The sequence below is a fragment of the Helianthus annuus genome, chromosome 6, assembly GCF_002127325.2.
Source record: "Helianthus annuus cultivar XRQ/B chromosome 6, HanXRQr2.0-SUNRISE, whole genome shotgun sequence".
Lineage (NCBI taxonomy): Eukaryota > Viridiplantae > Streptophyta > Magnoliopsida > Asterales > Asteraceae > Helianthus > Helianthus annuus.
This window is the reverse complement of record NC_035438.2, coordinates 24,547,138-24,567,328: the sequence shown is the minus strand read 5'-3', so window position 1 is coordinate 24,567,328 and position 20,191 is coordinate 24,547,138. Positions and strand designations below refer to the sequence as shown.

Here is a 20,191-nt window from a genome sequence, read left to right as displayed (position 1 = left end):
ACTCGCAAAATTTAGAACGATACGTAAAAACGTTAAACCAAAGACGCAGTCGATCTAGGACCCACACGTTATGTTAAACCTGTCAAACGGGAAAAAATAGACGATGTAAAAACGTTCACCCACACACGCACGTTGCGTCGTTTTAAGTCGCAAAATTTAGAACGAAACGTAAAAACGTTAAATCAAAGACGCACGTTGTGATGTGTTAAGTCACAAAATTTAGAACCAAGCATAAAGCGAAAAAATTGCGGAAAATGAAAACTATAAAGGACCAAAGTTGAAAGTAAAAAAAGTTGTGAGAATAGATTGCAAAAGATAAAAAGTTTTGGGTTAAAAGTAAAAATCATTTTTTTTGGAAACCCCCAAATGCCAAGGTTACGACAACCATATGCATAACCATTTTTTCTTTGGAAAACCCCCAAAGCACACCCTGTGTTGCGGCGGGGCGTAAAACGGTGTCAAATAGTACGAATGTCACACAACCGTTATCGACCACCAACACTGACTCGACCTAGGATCTGCGTGTTGCGACGAACCTGTCAAACATGAAAAAATATAAGTAAAAAAGTTGAACCACATATGCACGTTGCGCCATGTTAACTTGCAAAATTTGAAACAAAACATAAAAAAGTTGAACCACATTCGTACGTTCCATCGTATTAACTCGAAAAATTTAGAACTATGCATAAATCGAAAATTTGCCAAAGATGAAAAGTATAAGTGACAAAAGTTGTAAAGTTAAATTGCAAATAATGAAGAGTTTTGGGTTAAAGTTAAAAAAACAAATTATGTAGGGTTAAAATTGAAAAAGGTAAAAATATTTGGGTTAAAAGTAAAAAATCAAGTTTTTTTTTGAAAAACTCCCAAAGCACAAGTTACAAATTGTTATGCACAAAAAGTTTGTTTATTTATATATGGAATAATTGCAAATAATGAAGAGTTTTGGGTTAAAGTTAAAAAAACAAATTATGTAGGGTTAAAATTGAAAAAGGTAAAAATATTTGATTTAAAAGTAAAAAATCAAGTTTTTTTTTGAAAAACTCCCAAAGCACAAGTTACAAATTGTTATGCACAAAAAGTTTGTTTATTTATATATGGAATAATTTATCAACTCAACTTCTATCTTTAAAATTTTAATAAAAATTACTAAAATCTTACTACATTCCATCCACCACTTTTGATACCCCATCTCCTATATTTTAAAAAAAAATCATAACACTAGCCTTTTATATATAAAAAGATACTATTTATGCTTCATCAAATTATTGTGAGTGTATAAAAACAAGAAATATAACAAAATAGGTGTTTGTGAATAACATAACGATAAAAAATGATGGATGAGATGTGGAAAGTTTTTTAAAATAAAAGATAAATTTTGAAAAGTATAATTTTTAGTGGTAGAGGGATATGAATGCTCTAAGAGTAAAATGTTCATATTATGAATCAATTTTTTTTATAAACAACATTAAAACGGATAAAAAGAAAACCCATTTGAAATTTAAAAAAAATATTTAGTTTCTATTTTTTTATTTCATGGGTTCACTCGGCGAAGTTTCTGACCAATAAAGGAAACCTTTTTTTTTAATTTTCTCGTTTCATTTGTAAAGTTTTCCAACAAAAAGAATATTTACTCAGTTTTGGATTTTGCGGGTTCCGTCGTAAATGGTTGGTAAATTATCCGATAAAAATATATATATTTGTTTTTGGATTTAGTGGGTAACGTTAGTAAATACCGATGAAATTTTCCGTTGATGATACTCATTTGTCTAGTAGTGTCATATTTAATGTGAGGTTGGTATATGTGATATTAAACTCTACCAAAATAATAATATGATCCCAGTACAACAAAATTTAAAATTTTAAATCAATATCCACATCTACATATGTAATAAAACCAAGCCAGATTGTAAATCAAAATACATTTTTTCCTTCAAAAATACATGTGAAAAAACCACACAAATTAAATTAAGAATATTCGCCCACATATAGAATGACTATGTGCATTCATGGATTTCTTCCACTGCTAGTGTTTAGGGGGTAGGGGCACTCATCAGTTACCACACACTAATCACTCACAACATTCAATCAAGTTTCGTCACATCATCGAGCTTTATTCCATCACTAGTGATGGATTTTAGTGGAAATGCCCATCACTCACCACACAAACATCTACCATTGAAAAACAACTCACCACCACAAACATCACCACGCGTGCTCACTATCACGCTTATATCATTCCACGCGTTATAGAGGAGGGTGGTGGCGGTGTTTCACAACGATCCACGCGTGAACAGTTCATCACCACGGGGCGCGCCGTCCCCCCTTATATATTACTTTCTAGCAATCTGGACTATTAATTTTATAGTGTGGTTACTAACGGAAGTAGGGGATAATGACACAAGGTTGTGGAAGTCTGCATCACAAGCAATGAGTATCAGATCATCATCTTCATCCCTGTATTTAAGATGGAGTTTTGTATTTTCCAACTTAATTCTTTGAGCAACCTGGTTTTTCAGTTCCAACAGTCCTGATGAAATAGGGATTCTAAACTTTATCATATCATCTTTATAAGTTGCCTTAACTGTCACCATTCTGCATTCATCTAGGACTTTGGCCACCTTCTTCTTTGGGGATGCTGATGCATGAAACACATCAAAAGCATCTGAAATCTGGACCATCTGACCATCAACAAACTTATAATCGTTGCGACCCGATGTATGCTGTATCGCAGTCCTTTTTCTCCAGCGTATCACGCCTAGAAGTAACCTCGCTGCGTAGTATATACCAAAACGCGCTCCTGGAGGCTTGGAAAAGGGAGTCACTGTCTCTGTGGATTCATCTGGTTCTTTAACCTCTTTTAACCGCTGTGAAGAAGAAAGTAGCATGCGAATCATCTCGCCTTCGGGTGATGGGTTTAATCTAGAAATTACAAAAGAATTATGCTTGCCACAAATCCACCACCTTGCTGAAAAGCCATGATGATTACTTGAACAACTCCACCGCTTAACCCTTATCAATAGAAACACAGCAACATATATACCAAACCGGACAGTTTTCTTGTTGCGATTCGGTATTGGCCAACTGGCTATATTGAACTTGCGACAAACACGCTTCAGTGTAGAACGGCTAACTATAAAAAGAACGAGGATAAATCAATATCAAGGATTAGGATCAAATACAAAGGATCCTAATTGTAAGAAGTGTAAGAAGGATTTATAGAGTGACAAGTGTCCAATAACCTAAAAAAACCCACTACACAAAAAAACCCCACTACAAAAAAAAAAAAAACCTTAAACATCCACCACCACCAAAAACCTAAACCCCCACCCCCTCCCCACATCACCCACCCTAAAAAAAAAAAAAATTTTTTTTTTTTTTTTTTTGCCGAGGGGGTGGGGGTTTAGGTTTTTGGGTGGGGGTGGGTGTTTAGTTTTTTTTAGGTTTTTTTTTTTTTTTTTTTTTGGGGGGGGGGTTAGGTTTTTGGGTGGTGGTGGGGTGGGGTGGGGGTGGGTGTTTAGGTTTTTGGTGGTGATGTAGTGGGTTTAGTTTTAAGTTATTGGACACTTGTCAATCTATAAATCCTTCTTACACTTCTTACAATTATAAAATTATAAGCCTTTGTAGAATAACTTGACCCCAATATCAATACACGAATAAACAATATAGTACAAATATAAAAGAACCTACCACCAAGTTTCGTGGATGCTTCCTCCATTGGCTTTCCAAAATATTGCTTAATGTTCTCTGGTGTAATAGAATCCATTTTGCGCTTTCGCCTTTGTTTAGTACATGCTCCTTTTTCTCCGGTAACCACATCAATATTCTTGCCTGTAACATCATCCATAGATATATCCTTTGTGCCAACATCGAAAGAAGAAGATTTAACTTGCAACTTCAGCTTTTGCACCAGATTTTGTGAGTCTGCACAATTGTTCATGTCAACTGGTAGAAAAAATTCCAACACATAACTGTCATCATGTTCCCTGCTATGCAAGTAGATGGCTAAGCAGCTAGTTAAACCGCTCATGCGCGCATTGTGAACCAAAGAATACTCATCTTCTCTTAGTTTGGTTACATCTGCACAAAAACATGAACCGTGAGATGACAATGCCCTCCCAACAACACCCTTGGATTTTATCAAGTGATGCTCTCGGCAGGCTTCTCGAAAGTGCCAAACACGCAAGTCATGAACGTAAAATGGTAGACCGGTTGTTGACATGCAGACTTCCCCTATGCAACTAAAGTTAAAGCTATTACATGACATTTCTATGTTTCTTTCGGTTGCCACAAAGCTACTCGCCGATGACACTTTCCACGTCTGTGCAAGTGGTAACTTGTGAGTGAAGCAACAATCTTTCAAAATCTTGAAGATTTCATCTAGCTCATTTTGTGAGCTTTTAAACCCCCGAGCCACATAAGATGTAGGGAAATCAAATGCTTGTGGTGATGTCAGGTTTACTGCCTGCATGATAACAACAAGCTATAAGTTAACAAAAATATTTTTATGTGTTTTAAATAACCAAAAACCAGATATGTTTATATAGAAGGTTACAATGAAAAGGATAATGATAAAACTAACAATAATACTAACCAACTAATGATAATGATAAAACACCAATAACTATTCTAATATTCAAACAAGAGTTAGCATAATGACTAACAAACACACTTAAATATAAATGCGGGAAAATCATGAAAATAGGCATTTTGACCAAGACTTTTAACAAAATAGGCATTGACTTTGTGGATTTGTAAAATAAGCAAACCAATAAGAAAATGACAAGTAAGCAGATTTGACACCTTTTTAGCCCACTCTCCGACTTTCTGGCACCTTTTTTGACCACAAAAATTATACTTGGATCGACATCTCACCAAATAACCAATAAAAAAATACAAGTGTAAAATGTCGGTATTATTTTTGCCTACCGGCAAAAAGCAGGCACCAAAAAAGAGGGGGGGGGGTGCATCAATCAAAAAATTACAAGTGTAAAAGTGCAAGCACTATCTTTGCGGGCTAAAGGAGCAGACACCATTTTTGCCTACACAGAAAAAGAGGGAGTTGTTTTCCCATGTGGCAAAAATGTGTTTGCTCCTTTAGCCCGCCGACAAACATATAGTGACTGCTCTTTTACAGTTGTAATTTTTTGATTGGTTATTTGATGATATGTGAACACATGTATAATTTTTTGTGGGAAAAAAGGTGCCACAAAGTTGGAGGGTAGGCTATAAAACTTTCCCATCTCTTATTGGTTTGTTTATTTTACAAATCTCAAAAGTCAATGCCTATTTTGCTGAAAATGATAGTCAACAAGCCTATTTTCCTTTTTCATGATTTCCCTTCAAATGATAAATCAAATAATAATAATTATAATAGATAATAAACCCAACTAAATCAAATAATAATAACTATAATAGATAATAAACCCGGCTAACAATATGATCATATCGCGAGACTATGTACACACCTTAAGGGTTTGTTGAACTTCTTGAACTTCATAGGCACAATCAAGATATCTAGAAGATGTGATGGATTCAAGTACACCAACACATGACATGGTAAGAGAATCAAACACCGGCAAAACCAGATATCCATGAAGATCCCCACGAATAGCGCAATCTCGTAGCGGATGGTTTTTCGAGTAGTACTTGGTGACATCAGGAGTCCACTCGGGAAATTGGCATCTAAATACTCGTACAACAGGGACGAGGTCTACTTCTTTGCACTCCTCATCCACACGAAACCTCTTACGCTCTGATTCCCTCCTGTAGTTATAAAGTCTTTCATCGAGTGTTCCAAGGCCAAAAGGTTGATCTACAGTTTTTAGTAACTTGTACTTCCCGGCTCTACAAGGTGACCAAAACTGAATGAGATTGCATGGGTCACGGAGTGTTAAGCGCGTAAGTGTTTTTTGTATCTTAACATTTACTTCATCTCCAACAATCTTTTCAGCTTTGTTCTTGAAACCTATATAAAGCCAACAAGTTAAGTGAAATGAAGATGATACAATGTTGAAGGATAATTGTGATATAATGTTGAAGGATATGAGAGAATAATTTATAACTGCGTACAATGTTGAAGTATTGGAAGTATACAGTATAACCATGATAAAAAAAAAATTTGAAGTATGAATACTACAAAATTTAACTATTTTAAGTTCAAAGTATGAGACCTACAGTAGATTACTGTTATACAAAGGTGAATGTTATGCCAACTAAGCATTACATAACAAAATATAATTTCAATCATAAGTAAAGTTTGTTGTTATTAGAATATAAGCTAGATAAATATATATTAGATAGTATAAGTTTTATTATTAGGATATAATTATTATGTTATTATTGGTTATTATAAGTTTTGGCAGTTACTCTTTTATTATGCCATGTATATATATTTCATGTATTAACAATATTCATTACCAATTTCGAATACGATCATATCATTTCTCTCAAAAGATTCGAAACCCTAATTCATAGTTTACGTGATCTGCAAATTTCAATCAACAAAGTGGTATCAGAGCCACAAAGATTCACACATAAGATTTCTTCTCTTTCGATCTGTTTTTATTTATTCTCTGTCTGTCTTCATTCCATTAAACCATCGTCATCATGTCAACATCCAATGGAGGAATTCAATCTCAAATTCCAAAATTGCTAGGGCAAAATTACTATCATTGGCATATCCAAATGAAAGTTTTACTAGAATCACAAGACCTCTGGTCAATCATCGAAGATGGATATAGTGAAATCCCCGCCAATGCTTCAGAAAACGATCAGAACACATATAGAGAGAAAGTCAGGAAGGATAAGAAGGCGTTACATGTAATTTTTCAGGCAGTAAACGAAACTGTATTCGAACGTGTGGCAACAAGTAAAACATCTAAAGAAGCGTGGAACATTCTTCATAAGGCATATAGAGGAGAACGCAGGGTTAAAACGGTAAGGCTTCAAACTTTACGATGTGAATTTGATGCATTACGGATGAAAGATGGTGAGTCAATAGAAGAATATATCAATCGGACTACAGTTATAGTAAATCAATTAAGACTAAATGAAGAGGAAGTCCCAGAACAACGAATAATAGAGAAAATACTTAGAAGTCTTACTCGAAAATATGAATCAGTTGTGGTCGCAATCGAAGAATCTAAAGATCTGAATACCATCACAACAGAAGAATTATTAGGAATTCTGCAGTCTCATGAATTAAGATTAAAGCAATATGATGATTCACCAATGGAACAAGCGTTTCAAGTTCAAAGTCAAGGACTGGAACGTTCAAGATTACTTAGATCTGAGAATACAGGAAGAGGAAGGGGTAGAGGAAGAGGCAGATACAATGGACAGATTAGATGTTTTAACTGTCAACGGTTAGGACATATAGCGAAATTCTGTCAAAGGAGAGACGATACTGAAAAGATTAGCAATGCACTTATGCATGAAAAGGAGGAGGATGAGGAAACTATGTTTATGATCTTTAACATAGAAGAAACAACAAAGGACGGTTGCTGGTATTTAGATAGCGGATGTAGCAACCATATGACTGGCGACAAAAGTCTATTCGTCACACTAGACGAGTCGGAGAGAAGGGAAGTTAGGACTGGGGACAACAAAAAATTAGAAGTGTTGGGTTGTGGAGATGTTTCGATCAGATTCAAGGGAGTAGAGAAAAGGGTACCGAATGTATTTTTTGTTGAAGGTTTGAAACATAATCTTCTAAGTGTTGGCCAGTTAGTGCAGAAAGGATATGAAGTTAAATTTCATAACCGTGAATGCACTATAAAGGATCAAAAGGGCATGAGTATAGGGAAAGTTCAAATGACCGGAAACAAAATGTTTCCTTTAAATTTAGAATATGATGATACACCAAGGGCCTATAGCATGATGATACAAGATACCTCTGTATTATGGCACCGAAGATACGGTCATGTTAACTTTGAAACCTTACATATGATGAGTAAATGCAATACTGTAAAGGGTTTACCAAAGATATCGAACTTCTCAAGTAATATATGCGAAGGATGTCTATTTGGAAAACACACAAGGAAGCCATTTCCCAAGACAGCAAGATGGCATGCAACAAAACCTCTACAGCTGGTACATTCAGACATATGTGGGCCCATGAGAACGAATTCGATAGGCGGCTGTAGATATTTTATCACGTTTATAGATGATTACACGAGGAGGACTTGGGTATATTTCTTGAAACTAAAGTCTGAGGCTCTTACACAGTTCAAGATCTTTAAAAGATTAGTTGAAAATCAAATAGAGTACAAAATAAAATCGCTTCGAACCGATAGAGGTGGAGAATTTTGTAGCTATGATTTTCAGAACTTTCTCAAAGAAAGTGGAATCCATCATCAACTAACAACAAGCTATACACCCCAACAAAATGGGGTTGCTGAGCGTAAAAATAGAACGCTGATGGAGCTTAGCCGAAGCATGATAAAAATGAAACAACTGCCTCACTCGTTTTGGGCAGAAGCTGTAGCCTGTGCAACATATATATTAAATCGAACCACAACGAAAAGCGTTCAAGATATAACTCCTCAAGAAGCATGGAGCGGAACGAAACCGAGTGTGGATCATCTCAGAATCTTTGGGAGTATAGCCTATGCTCATATACCGAAGCAACAACGAGGGAAGTTGGATGACAAAGTAGAAAGAACCATTTTTGTCGGGTATAGCGAAAATAGTAAAGCTTATAGACTGTATAATCCAATCACAAATAAGACTATCATTAGTAGAGATGTTACATTTGATGAAAGTCAAGATTGGGGGTCTGTGACAGCAAATGTGGATTCTAATATCATTCAAGTGAATCAAGAACATGATTTGGATACAGAAATGGAACATGCAACTCAAGAACCAAATGCTGCAAACATGCCACAAGATATCGCCCCTCAAAGTCAAAGTCAACCGGAGATACATCCACATAATGAAATAAACAATGAACAGAATGATACCATGGAAGATGACACATCTTCTACTACATCAGAAAATGAAGAATTAAGGACACGTGATATCAGAGATATATATCAGCATTCATCACAATTGACTGATGCCCAAGTGAAACAACTATACGAACAAAATCAAACAATGTCAACTAATGTCGCCAACTTTGCCCTATACACAGATGCTGACCCGACTACTTATGCAGAAGCCGTAAAAGATATCAAATGGCAGGAGGCAATGGATAAAGAAATAGAATCTATACATAAAAATGGTACTTGGGAACTAGTGGAACCAAAAAACAATCAAAAAGCAATTGGAGTCAAATGGATATTTAAGACAAAATACAATGAACACGGAAGAGTTGACAAGTATAAGGCTCGTTTGGTAGTGAAAGGCTATAACCAGAAATATGGAGTGGACTATCAAGAATTTTTCGCCCCAGTAATCAGATTTGACACTATAAGACTTGTTCTTTCCTTGGCTGCTCGTCACGGTTGGTATCTACATCAGATGGACGTTAAAACAACATTTCTTAATGGAAAATTAAATGAGCAAGTTTACATAGAACAACCAGAAGGGTATGTCAAGAAAGGAGAAGAACGAAAGGTTTGTCTTCTTAAAAAGGCTTTATACGGACTAAAACAGGCCCCTAGGGCTTGGTACAGCAGGATTGATGAGTATTTCAGATCCAATGGTTTTAAAAGGAGTATATACGAGCATACGTTATTTATAAAAATATCAAAGAACTCGAGAATGGTGATATGTCTATATGTTGACGACTTAATCATTGCAAGTGACTCGCTAGACATGATAGATCAGTTAAAGAACTCTATGAAAAGGGAATTTGAAATGACCGATCTCGGGAATTTACATTACTTCTTGGGTATGGAGGTGCAACAAGAAAATGGAAATATTTTCATATCACAACAGAGATATGCAAATAACTTATTAGATAAGTTCAATATGAAACATTGCAATGCAATTTCTACCCCTATGGAATATGGTCAATGATTATCCAAAGAAGATCCAGAAGAAGAAATAAACGAAAACATATATCGAAGTTTGGTCGGAAGTTTAATGTACTTAACCAATACGCGACCAGATATTATGTTTGCTGTCAGTAAAGTCAGTCGGTTTATGGAGAGGCCCAAAAGTAGTCACTGGGAAGCGGCAAAACGAATACTACGATACATAAAAGGAACAGTAAATGAAGGTATAACATACTCAAAAGGAAGCAAAGGAAAATTAGTCGGCTTTAGCGATAGTGACTACACAGGAAATGTGGATGACAGTAAGAGCACTTCAGGATATATTTTCAATCTAGGATCTGGAGCTATAGCTTGGCAATCAAAGAAACAAAAGGTCGTGGCACTTTCTTCTACAGAAGCTGAATACATCGCTTTATCTATGGCCGGTTGTCAAGCTCTTTGGATGAAGGGGGTACTAAATGATCTATGTTTTAATATGGACTGTCCACCTACTGTCTATTGTGATAATAAATCTACCATATGTTTGGCTAAAGATCCTGTTTATCATGGTAAGAGCAAGCATATAAGAGTCAAGTATCACTTCATTAGAGATCTTATAAAGAATGATGAGATAGAAGTTTGTTTTTGCTCAACGAAAGATCAAGTGGCCGACATTCTCACCAAAGCTTTGCAACCCAAAGATTTCTACCACTTCAAAGAACTCCTTCATGTTGCAGTTATCTAGCTTACGGGAGGCTATTAGAATATAAGCTAGATAAATATATATTAGATATATATTAGATAGTATAAGTTTTATTATTAGGATATAATTATTATGTTATTATTGGTTATTATAAGTTTTGGCAGTTACTCTTTTATTATGCCATGCATATATATCTCATGTATTAACAATATTCATTACCAATTTCGAATACGATCATATCATTTCTCTCAAAAGATTCGAAACCCTAATTCATAGTTTACGTGATCTGCAAATTTCAATCAACAGTTGTGTGTCGGCATAGACGTAGATTTAATTTCATTTAAAAAGGCAAGCTCAACCCTTTTTAACCAAGTAACAAGTTGGACGTATGCTTCACCATTTTCTGTCTGAAAACTTACAAATGTTAAGTGTCACGAATAGGAACCTTTCTGATAACTTGATAGTGTTGGAACTAATCTTTTCAGTACTCAAAAGCTAAGTAGTTTAGCTTATTTAGCAAGAAGATTTAGGATTCATGTTAGTTTTATTATTTTTATTATTTGGTTTCCTAATTTTAGCTTTGGTATGTCTATTGGGCATCAAGCTTTGTTTATAGTATATATAGGAGTTATAGTTTAGGTTTCATATACATTCAATTTTAATCAAAGAGTTGTTTCTTATTAAAAACGTTGTTTGATTATATTGAATAAGACCTGATTTCTAACAGACTACATTAAATAACACAACTTGCCTAAGTGATATTGTGATTGTACGTATAAATCTCCAACATACTTGGATCATCATCATTGATCAAATACCTCCGACATATATTAATCTCTGTTACATTTACATGAGTTAAGAAATTGGTGTTCAGATTTGTTTAAACCTCTTGCATTAACTAGGGCCCTACACGCGAAACTTACAGTGAATACACGTTGTAGATTTGCTTATGCATTGAATTCATTAGTAAAACGTACGCTTTTTTTTGTTATACACATAATTCAAGTTTTGTTTACAGTGAAAATTTATCTATGCTTTTGAAAGAAAAAAAAACAGTATACATGGATTAATGTTGAAATGCGACATGGTGTCACAAAACGCCTTGCCATCATGGTAAATATGTCTAACATGACTATACTGTATATCATATCCCACTAAGCTACAGTGGAATATTTTAGAAAGGTATTGGTTTATGAGAGAGTGAAGACAAAGAAATATAAAGGTGTGAATGTAATGATATAGAGAACATTAAGGCCACAGGGTGTGGCATCGCACCACCCCGTCACCTCACCTTTTATAGCGCCCTGGGGCGCCAACCACCATGCTACCGCCGTTAAGAGGGGGGCGCTAAAGGCTCTCCGCCAAGGTGCTAACGGGTGTTTTTTGGCTTGATCGAGGTATTTGGTCAAGATAAGGGGGCGCTATGGCATTGAGAGGGCTTTAAACCATTGCATGCAAGGTAAAGAAAGGGGCTTTAAAGCCCCCTATGTGACGTGGCGTTGAGGTGGCGCTTATGTGGCGTGATAAAGCCTCTCGTGGCTTTATACCGCACCCTCCAGTCTAACAGGACGATGTAACACCCTAGGTAAATCTCATATCGGTCGTAACCAGGAGAGATCTTGGTTCATAACGAATGACCCGCCTCTTAAAATCATCAAAGCGTTTTGGTCGTATTGTTTGTGGAGCATATGAAAACTTCATAGTTAAGCGTGGTCTGGTGGGAATAGTTCTAGGATGGGTGTCCTCCTTTGAAGTCTCCACCGAGACAACCAAATACAAATCCGTGATTTCCTGGATGGGCAACCCATCGGGGGCAAATCAGATAATATTGGTGGTATTAGAGGCCGGATATTACAAATGGTATCAAATCACTCCTATGTCGTTCAGGGTGGTGGGGCAAACCTCATCGAGATGAGTCCCTAATGGTGGTGATTGTAACAATATAAAGAGATTAGCACGAATCATTGTAACACCCTAGGTAAATTCCACATTAATTGTGGCTATGAGAGATCTTGGTTCATAAGGAATGACCTACCTTTGAAAATCACCAACACATTTTGGATGCATTGGCTTGATAGCATATGAAACTTCACATTTAAACATGCTTAGATAAGTGTAGTACCACGGACCGGATGTTACAGTGAAGATTTACATAAGAAAGATACGGAGAAATGGGAACGTAATCATAGATATTGGGTGTAGATTGATTTAAGTTAACTCATTTTAGAAAAAAGAACTTCAACTTTAAGATGAAGGGGCACTTCAAAATGAAGTCACGACCGAGGGAATTCATCATCATTTTTACCAGAATAAACCCAAATTATAAGGGGCCCTTAAAAAATGAACCAAATAATCGGGGCGGGCCAACCATGCCGTTGCCCAAAGCCTAAGTTATCGAAGGGCATGAAGGTTTTTATAGGGGAATGTTCAAATGAAAACCACTAGTTAAAGTGAGAATTTGAAAATTAACTAAAAAATTCTAAAAAAAATACCAAAAAAAATTTATAGCAATTTTCGCTAATTTTGTATATAAAAAAAAAACTTTTTTTTCAAAAAATAAACTTAAAAAAAACAAAATTTGTAGTGCACATGTGTAATAATACACACACATGTGTAATATTACACATGTCCATTACAATTTTTTTAAAGTTTTTTTACATATAAAAAATAGAGATTTTTAATAAAAAAAATTTGCATGTTTTTAGGCTTTTTTTAGTTAGTTTTCGAGTTCTCGCGATAAAATGAGTTTTCATTTGAACCTTCCCTGGTTTTTATAAGCTTGTATGGTAGGGTTCATTTGAGAACCACTCTTATTGCGAGAACCACGAGAACTGAAACAAGAGTATGATCTCAATCTCATGGAATAGAATAGTTCAAAGATACAGACTATGACACAATATATACAACCACCTAACTACCACATACTAAACAACTAACCATGACAATTATCAATAACTAACTCAACATACTAACTAACATATACACTCGAATATGCCCCCTCAAGCTGAACGGGGAGCATCCACGTGAAGCTTGGACCTCAGACTGGCGAAACGAACACCAGACAATCCTTTGGTCAAAATATCTGCAATCTGAAATGTAGTGGGAACATACCGAACATGTAAAGTACCACCCAAAACCATGTCCCGAATAAAATGCAAGTCAATCTCCAAGTGTTTGGTGTGCTGATGAAACACTGGGTTGACTGCAAGATATGTAGCTCCAATATTGTCACACCAAAGAGACGGTGGACAAGTCATCGTGATATGTAACTCATGTAGTATAGATGTAATCCATCGTAACTCAGCAGCTGTATGAGCAAGAGCTCGATACTCAGCCTCATTACTCGACCTAGCAACTGTATGTTGTTTCTTGGAACTCCAACTGATGAGGTTGGGCCCAAGAAAAACACAATAACCTATGGTAGAACGTCGATCATCAGGACACCCAGCCCAGTCAGCATCACTATAAGCATGTAAATCAACACAAGTAGACCGACGTATTCACAACCCATGACAAATGGTACCCTTAAGATACCGCAAAATTCGTTTGACAGCGACCCAGTGTCGATCAATAGATGTCTGAAGAAGTTGTGACACCTTACTGACCGCATAAGTAATCTCTGGTCGTGTCAACACAAGATACTGTAATGCACCGACAATGCTCTGATACATAGTAGGATCAGACAAAGGATCACCAGTGTGCCGAGAAAGCTGTCTACCAGAAGAGACAGGTGTAGATAATGGACGATAATCGGCAAGACCCGTGCGCTGTAACAAATCAAGTAAGTAGCGCTGCTGTGATAAATGTAAGACATCCTCAGAAAATGTAGCCTGAATACCCAGAAAATATGATAACTGTCCCAAATCCTTGAGCGCAAACTGAGAGTGCAAGCGCCCAATCAAACAAGTAACAAAATCAGATGAGCTCCCAGTAATAATGATGTCATCAACATAGATCAAGACATAACAAAGTATCGAATCTCGACTGTAAACAAAGAGAGATACATCTGAAAGACACTGGGTAAAACCATCAGCAAGCAGAGCGGTGGATAGCTTAGAAAACCAAGCTCTAGGAGCCTGCTTTAGGCCATAAAGAGCCTTCTGCAGGCGACAAACATAATGTGGTCTAGATGAGTAAACAAAGCCTGGGGGTTGGGTCATATACACAGTCTCAGAAAGATCCCCATGTAAGAACGCATTGTTAACATCAACCTGACGAATAGACCACCCTCGAGAGAAAGCGAGTGAAAGAACTAGACGAATAGTAGTAGGTTTGACCACAGAACTAAAAGTCTCAGTGTAGTCAATACCCTCAGTCTGATGAAAGCCCTTGGCAACAAGCAGGGCTTTATAACGACTCACTGATCCGTCAGGATTATGTTTAATCCTGTAAACCCACTTACAACCAACAATGTTGGCGCCAGTGGGAGGCTGAACCAGACACCAAGTCTGGTTGGCATGAAGAGCATCAATCTCAGCACGCATCGCATCCCACCAAACAGAATACTGCTGAGCCTGTCGAAATATGGAAGGCTCAGTGGTGGGAGTAGTAGAGACATGAAAAAGAACATGATCAGGAAACTGACGCGACTGCCGTGTATGATCACGAGATCGTGTAACCATCGGGTGAGTCGGAACAAGAGTAGTAATAGGAGGAGGAGGATGAGGACAAGGAGGAAAAGAAGGTGAAGTAATATCAGGAGAGGGGGTAACATGAGAAGATGGGGAAGGAATAATAGGAGAAGATGAAGAAGAAAGAGAAGAAACAGAAGTAGAAAGCAAAGGAGGAGGAATGGAGAAAGGAATAGAATCTGAAGAAGCTGTGGGAGTAGTAGAACTCACCGGAATGTCAAAAATCGACTCATGGAATCGAACATGTCGAGAAGTATACGTACGAGACGTATGAGGATCATAACAAAGATAACCAAGATGAGATGGAGCATAGCCAACAAAGATACAAGGAGTAGACTTGGGTGAAAGTTTATCCGCTCGAGTATCACCTAGAAACGGATAACACAAACACCCAAAATTACGAAGAAGAGAGTAATCGGGATGAGATCCAAAAAGAACCTCATAAGGAGATGAGTGATGAAGAACCGGTGATGGTAACCGGTTAATAAGGAAGGCAGCAGTAGCATATGCATCATACCAGAATTTCTTTGGTAACCGAGCATGAAACAATAAAGCTCGAGCTACCTCAGAAAGATGGTTGCTTTTCCGCTCAGCAACCCCATTTTGTTGGGGAGTATAGGGACATGAAATTCGATAAGCAATGCTAGAATCTGAAAGAAAACGAGCCATAGGACCACGAATGAGCTCAGGAGCACCATCACACTGAAGGTGTTTGATGGTACATGAGAAGAGGTTCTCAACAAGCGGTTTGAAGTGCCGAAAACAATCGACCGCTTGAGAACGACAAGTCAAAGGATACATCCATGTAAATCTACTAAAATCATCAATGAACGTAATGAAATATCGGTATCCATATCTAGATATAACCGGTGACGCACCCCAAATATCACAATGTATAACATGTAAAGGTAAAGTAGAATGGGATACAACTGATGTAAAAGGCAATCTAGTCGATTTTGAAAAACTACAAGTTGTATAATGTGTGTGTGTGGGTTTGTTTGTCAGATGTAAAAACGAACATCTAGACAAAACATCATCAGACGGATGACCCAAACGAGAATGCCAAGTCTCACGGGAAGCAGAAGTGAAAGCAGCAAGTGAATACAACTGATGTAGACTACCACGCGTGTGGTGGAAAAGCTGTCCAGTCAAGGTCTGAATATGCAGACCAAGATGTGAAAACATCACAACAATAGGATGCTCAATAACAAGTTGTGTGATAGACAAGAGGTTCTTGGCTAAGCCAGGAACCACTAACACATGTCGCAATAACAAAGTATGATCTGATAAATGTAATAGTGAGCTACCTATATGAGAAACAGAAAGTGTCTTACCATCACCAACGACAACTTTCTCAGAACCGGTATAAGGAATAGCGTCAAAAATAATCGAGGCATCAGCGGTCATATGAGCAGTCGCTCCAGAATCCGGAATCCACGAGTCAACCCTCTCACAAATACTCGAAAAATCAGCACTAAATCCAAAGTGTGTAACAGGCCCAAATCTAGAAAACATATGAGAACCATTTGTTGGGCCATAACTAGAGCCCAAATCAAATTTCCTTGAAGTCTGTTGACCAGACCCAATTGTACACTGGTCAGTCTTGCAAAAAACATTGTTACTTTCAAATTAAACCCTAGATTTGAAATCTGAACAATCCGTTCTTTCAAAGAGAACATTGGGTCGCAAATCTGAACCATTGTCATCACAATCTAAAGAATTCGTATCTCTTTTCTGTTGGTGTTGATAAAAGGACTCTTCGATTTTCTGCCATAGATTGGAGGCAGATTCAATACCTTGCATAAGATGAAACAAGGAAGAAGATAGATTGTCGATTAAGAAGTTACATAAGCATCATCCTTATTCTAGATTTCTCGAGCTTCTGAATCAACTGAAGGTCTAATTTCTCTGTTTAGAAAGTGAAGAAGCCCTAATGTCTTCAAAATTGTCAATGTCTAATGTTGCCAGTTCAAAAAATTGGTGTTATCAAGTTTAATAGGCATCAGGTTTGTGATATTTGGAAGATTATTGTTCGAATCAATGAAATTGTTACTCGTAGTTGATGATGATGATGATGATTGTGTTGCAGATGATGCCATAGAAACAGAGATCTGAAGATGATATCACCGAAAGATGATGATATCAATGAAGAAAAGAAGAAGAAGAAGAAGAAGATAGGATGAAGGGAAGAAAGAACTGCCTAGATAGAAGTAGAAACAGAGTCGCCAGAATCCGGCCAGAGTAGCCGAAAAATACGTCGGAGAAGATGATCAATCACAGGTTCAGAAGTGGCTCTGATACCATGAAACAAGAGTATGATCTCAATCTCATGGAATAGAATAGTTCAAAGATACAGACTATGACACTATATATACAACCACCTAACTACCACATACTAAACGACTAACCATGACAACTGTCAATAACTAACTCAACATACTAACTAACATATACACTCTAATAAGAACCAATGTGAACACAATAAAATAAACTCACCCACCACCACCCAAAACCTAAACACCCACCCCCACCCCACCCCACCACAACCCAAAAACCTAAACACCCCCCCCTAACCCGTTAGTTTTCGGCGACACCTAGTGATGATGGGAGAATAGGCGGGTAGGCGGCGATCGTTAGTTCGATCCTTGAACTGAACGGGTTTTACCTCACTGCACTGTCGTGCCTTCGGGCGAGTGCTCACGGGCTTCTGCCCTAGGTGAGGTAGGGGTGTTCATCGAATAACGAATTTTCGAATTATTCGAATCGAATTTTCGAATTTTAATTTTTTTTACCTGAATTCGTATTCGATTCGATTCGATTCGATTAATATTTGAAACTCGAATTCGAATCGAATTCGAATAAATTCGATTTAATTCAAATTCACCCTAAACAATAAATTATTTTACTTTCACTTTTTTAAAGTACTACAAACTAATTATATTCAACATAAAATATAAAAATCTGCAAAATTAATTAACTATCAATATGTCAAAACACCGAAAATTAGAAAATAGGTTGGTCACTTGTAGCTGTATAAGTTAGGTAAAAATTTAGAAATAAGTAGTATGGGATATTTGTCAGTAGGTTTGGTAATGTTATGAATAATAAACTTATCACTTATGGATATAGTTCATACTTTGGCCAAGTTTAGAAATTATATGTGTGTTCATATATGTCCATATGTGTATATACGTGTATTAAAAAATTATATATAAATTAAATTCGAATTTCGAATCGAATCGAATTTAAAATCATAAATTCGTATTCGATTCTAATTCGATTACTGGACTCGAATACGAATCAACTCGAATTCGAACTTTTTTAATCGAATACGAATCGAGTCGAATTTCGAATTTTTCGAATGCGAATCGAATTCTGAACACCCCTAAGGTGAGGGTTTTCCCCAATTCGGATGCAAGTGTATCCCAATGTGGTGAATTTCGCCAGTAGCTTATTTGGATGATTAGTTGGCCGTTAAAAAAGAGAGAGAGAGAGGGGGGGGGGGGACAAACGACCTCCTCGAATACAGATCCAAGTCGAATACTTTATTGCGAACGGTCTGTAGCAGTTCTTTTTTATTTTTAAAGCAAGTGGAGCGGGAATCTGCAGGCCATTTTGAAGAATCCAATGCCTTTCAAAAAATTTATTTGAAGAATCCAAAGCTCACCCACCCTTTGGTCCAGTCCCCAGGAAGTAACCTCTAGTTAATAGTTGGTAGTTTATAATGTTTTGACCCCACCCCCACCAACTGTAGATGAAATTTTGTCGGCAATTCTTTTCCTTTTTTTTAATTCTTCTTCTACAATCTAACACTTTAAGATAAGAAAAATTAAAGATGCAGTAAATGAAAACCAAAACTATGCTATCAATCTCCTGTTAGAAATGAGAAGCTTGATTATATGATAAAACATATATACACAACATATATGGAAACCAACTGGGGTGTCCCAGTTGGCCAGTCCCATCTCTACTCTTCACAGAGACCCGGGTTCGAGTCCAGGCAGGGGGTATTCTGCCACCTTCTTCCCAGAGGGAAACGGACTCAGCTCGGGATGGGGTATTAACCGCCAGGCAGCATTGGGACGTTGCTAGCTTGTGGAGTGGGATCACTCCAGCGGCCGGGAGGTCCGTGCAATAACCCCCCCCCCCCCCACAACATATATGGACCTTCTTAATTACTGGTTCAGCCGCACAGTTCATAAGTTTATAATAATATTGCTGAAGAAGATCGTATCTTGATGAAGATGATGAACAACTTACAAACTGTTGACGAGCAAAATAATTAAAATTTAAAGACAACACTTACCATCAGACCGATGAGGTTCATCGGTCAGCTCGAGCTCATCTACCGCCATCTGGGGGGTTCTGTAAACCGGAGATCGGGTCAAGTACGTTCCCTCGCCGTATGACGTAGTTTTCAGATCTCCCAAACATGTTATTAATCTGGAGTTGTGTTTAGTTGGTTCCAGAAATGAAGTAGAATCTGATTTGCTTCTAAGTAAAGCTGAGGCCATAAGACTTGTAAAGAAAGATATGTTTGATATATGGTCTGGCAAGACATACGTTGGGCCTTTTTATTGTGAACCCCCTCATGACTTTTTTAAGCAGCGGTGACTTTTATATGATTCGGTTCTATCATATGTTTGAACCCTTCATTTCACATGATTCGTATTTAATTTCTGAACCAAAATGTATTCTTAGATTGAAAATTTCTGAACAACTTACTTGAAAACAAATGAAAGACTTGACTAAGAACAAGAGTAAAATACACAAATGGTCCCCGTGGTTAACAAAATTTTGGATTTAGTCTCTAGCTTTTCAAAATTACTGGATTATCCCTATGGTTTGCACTTTATCATGCATTTGGTCCTCAACTTTTGTGAAAAGTACACAGACGGGCCTTATAGTTTGCACTTCGTATCGCATTTAGTCCCCAACTT

At 37.1% G+C, this 20,191-nt stretch overlaps 1 protein-coding gene across 1 annotated transcript; it reads right to left on the bottom strand.

The window, feature by feature from the left end:
• Positions 1–1,831: 1,831 nt before the first annotated feature.
• LOC110865012 (protein NLP7) lies at positions 1,832–19,925 on the bottom strand. Its single transcript, XM_022114200.2, has 4 exons — positions 19,558–19,925; positions 5,466–5,965; positions 3,688–4,462; positions 1,832–3,130 (listed from the first exon to the last, which is right to left on the bottom strand). Exons 1-4 carry the CDS (start codon positions 19,763–19,765, stop codon positions 2,331–2,333), a joined length of 2,283 nt encoding a protein of 760 aa, XP_021969892.1. The 5' UTR covers positions 19,766–19,925; the 3' UTR covers positions 1,832–2,330.
• Positions 19,926–20,191: the final 266 nt, after the last annotated feature.

Bases quoted from the DNA above. Each gene is read 5' to 3' on its own strand.
- LOC110865012 (XM_022114200.2), bottom strand. From the start codon at position 19,765: ATGGCCTCAGCTTTACTTAGAAGCAAATCAGATTCTACTTCATTTCTG. The intron at 4,463-5,465 runs GTGTGTACATAG...GTTATCATGCAG, and splicing joins AAGTTCAACAAACCCTTAAG to GCAGTAAACCTGACATCACC. The intron at 3,131-3,687 runs GTAGGTTCTTTT...TTCTTTTTATAG, and splicing joins AGCATCCACGAAACTTGGTG to TTAGCCGTTCTACACTGAAG.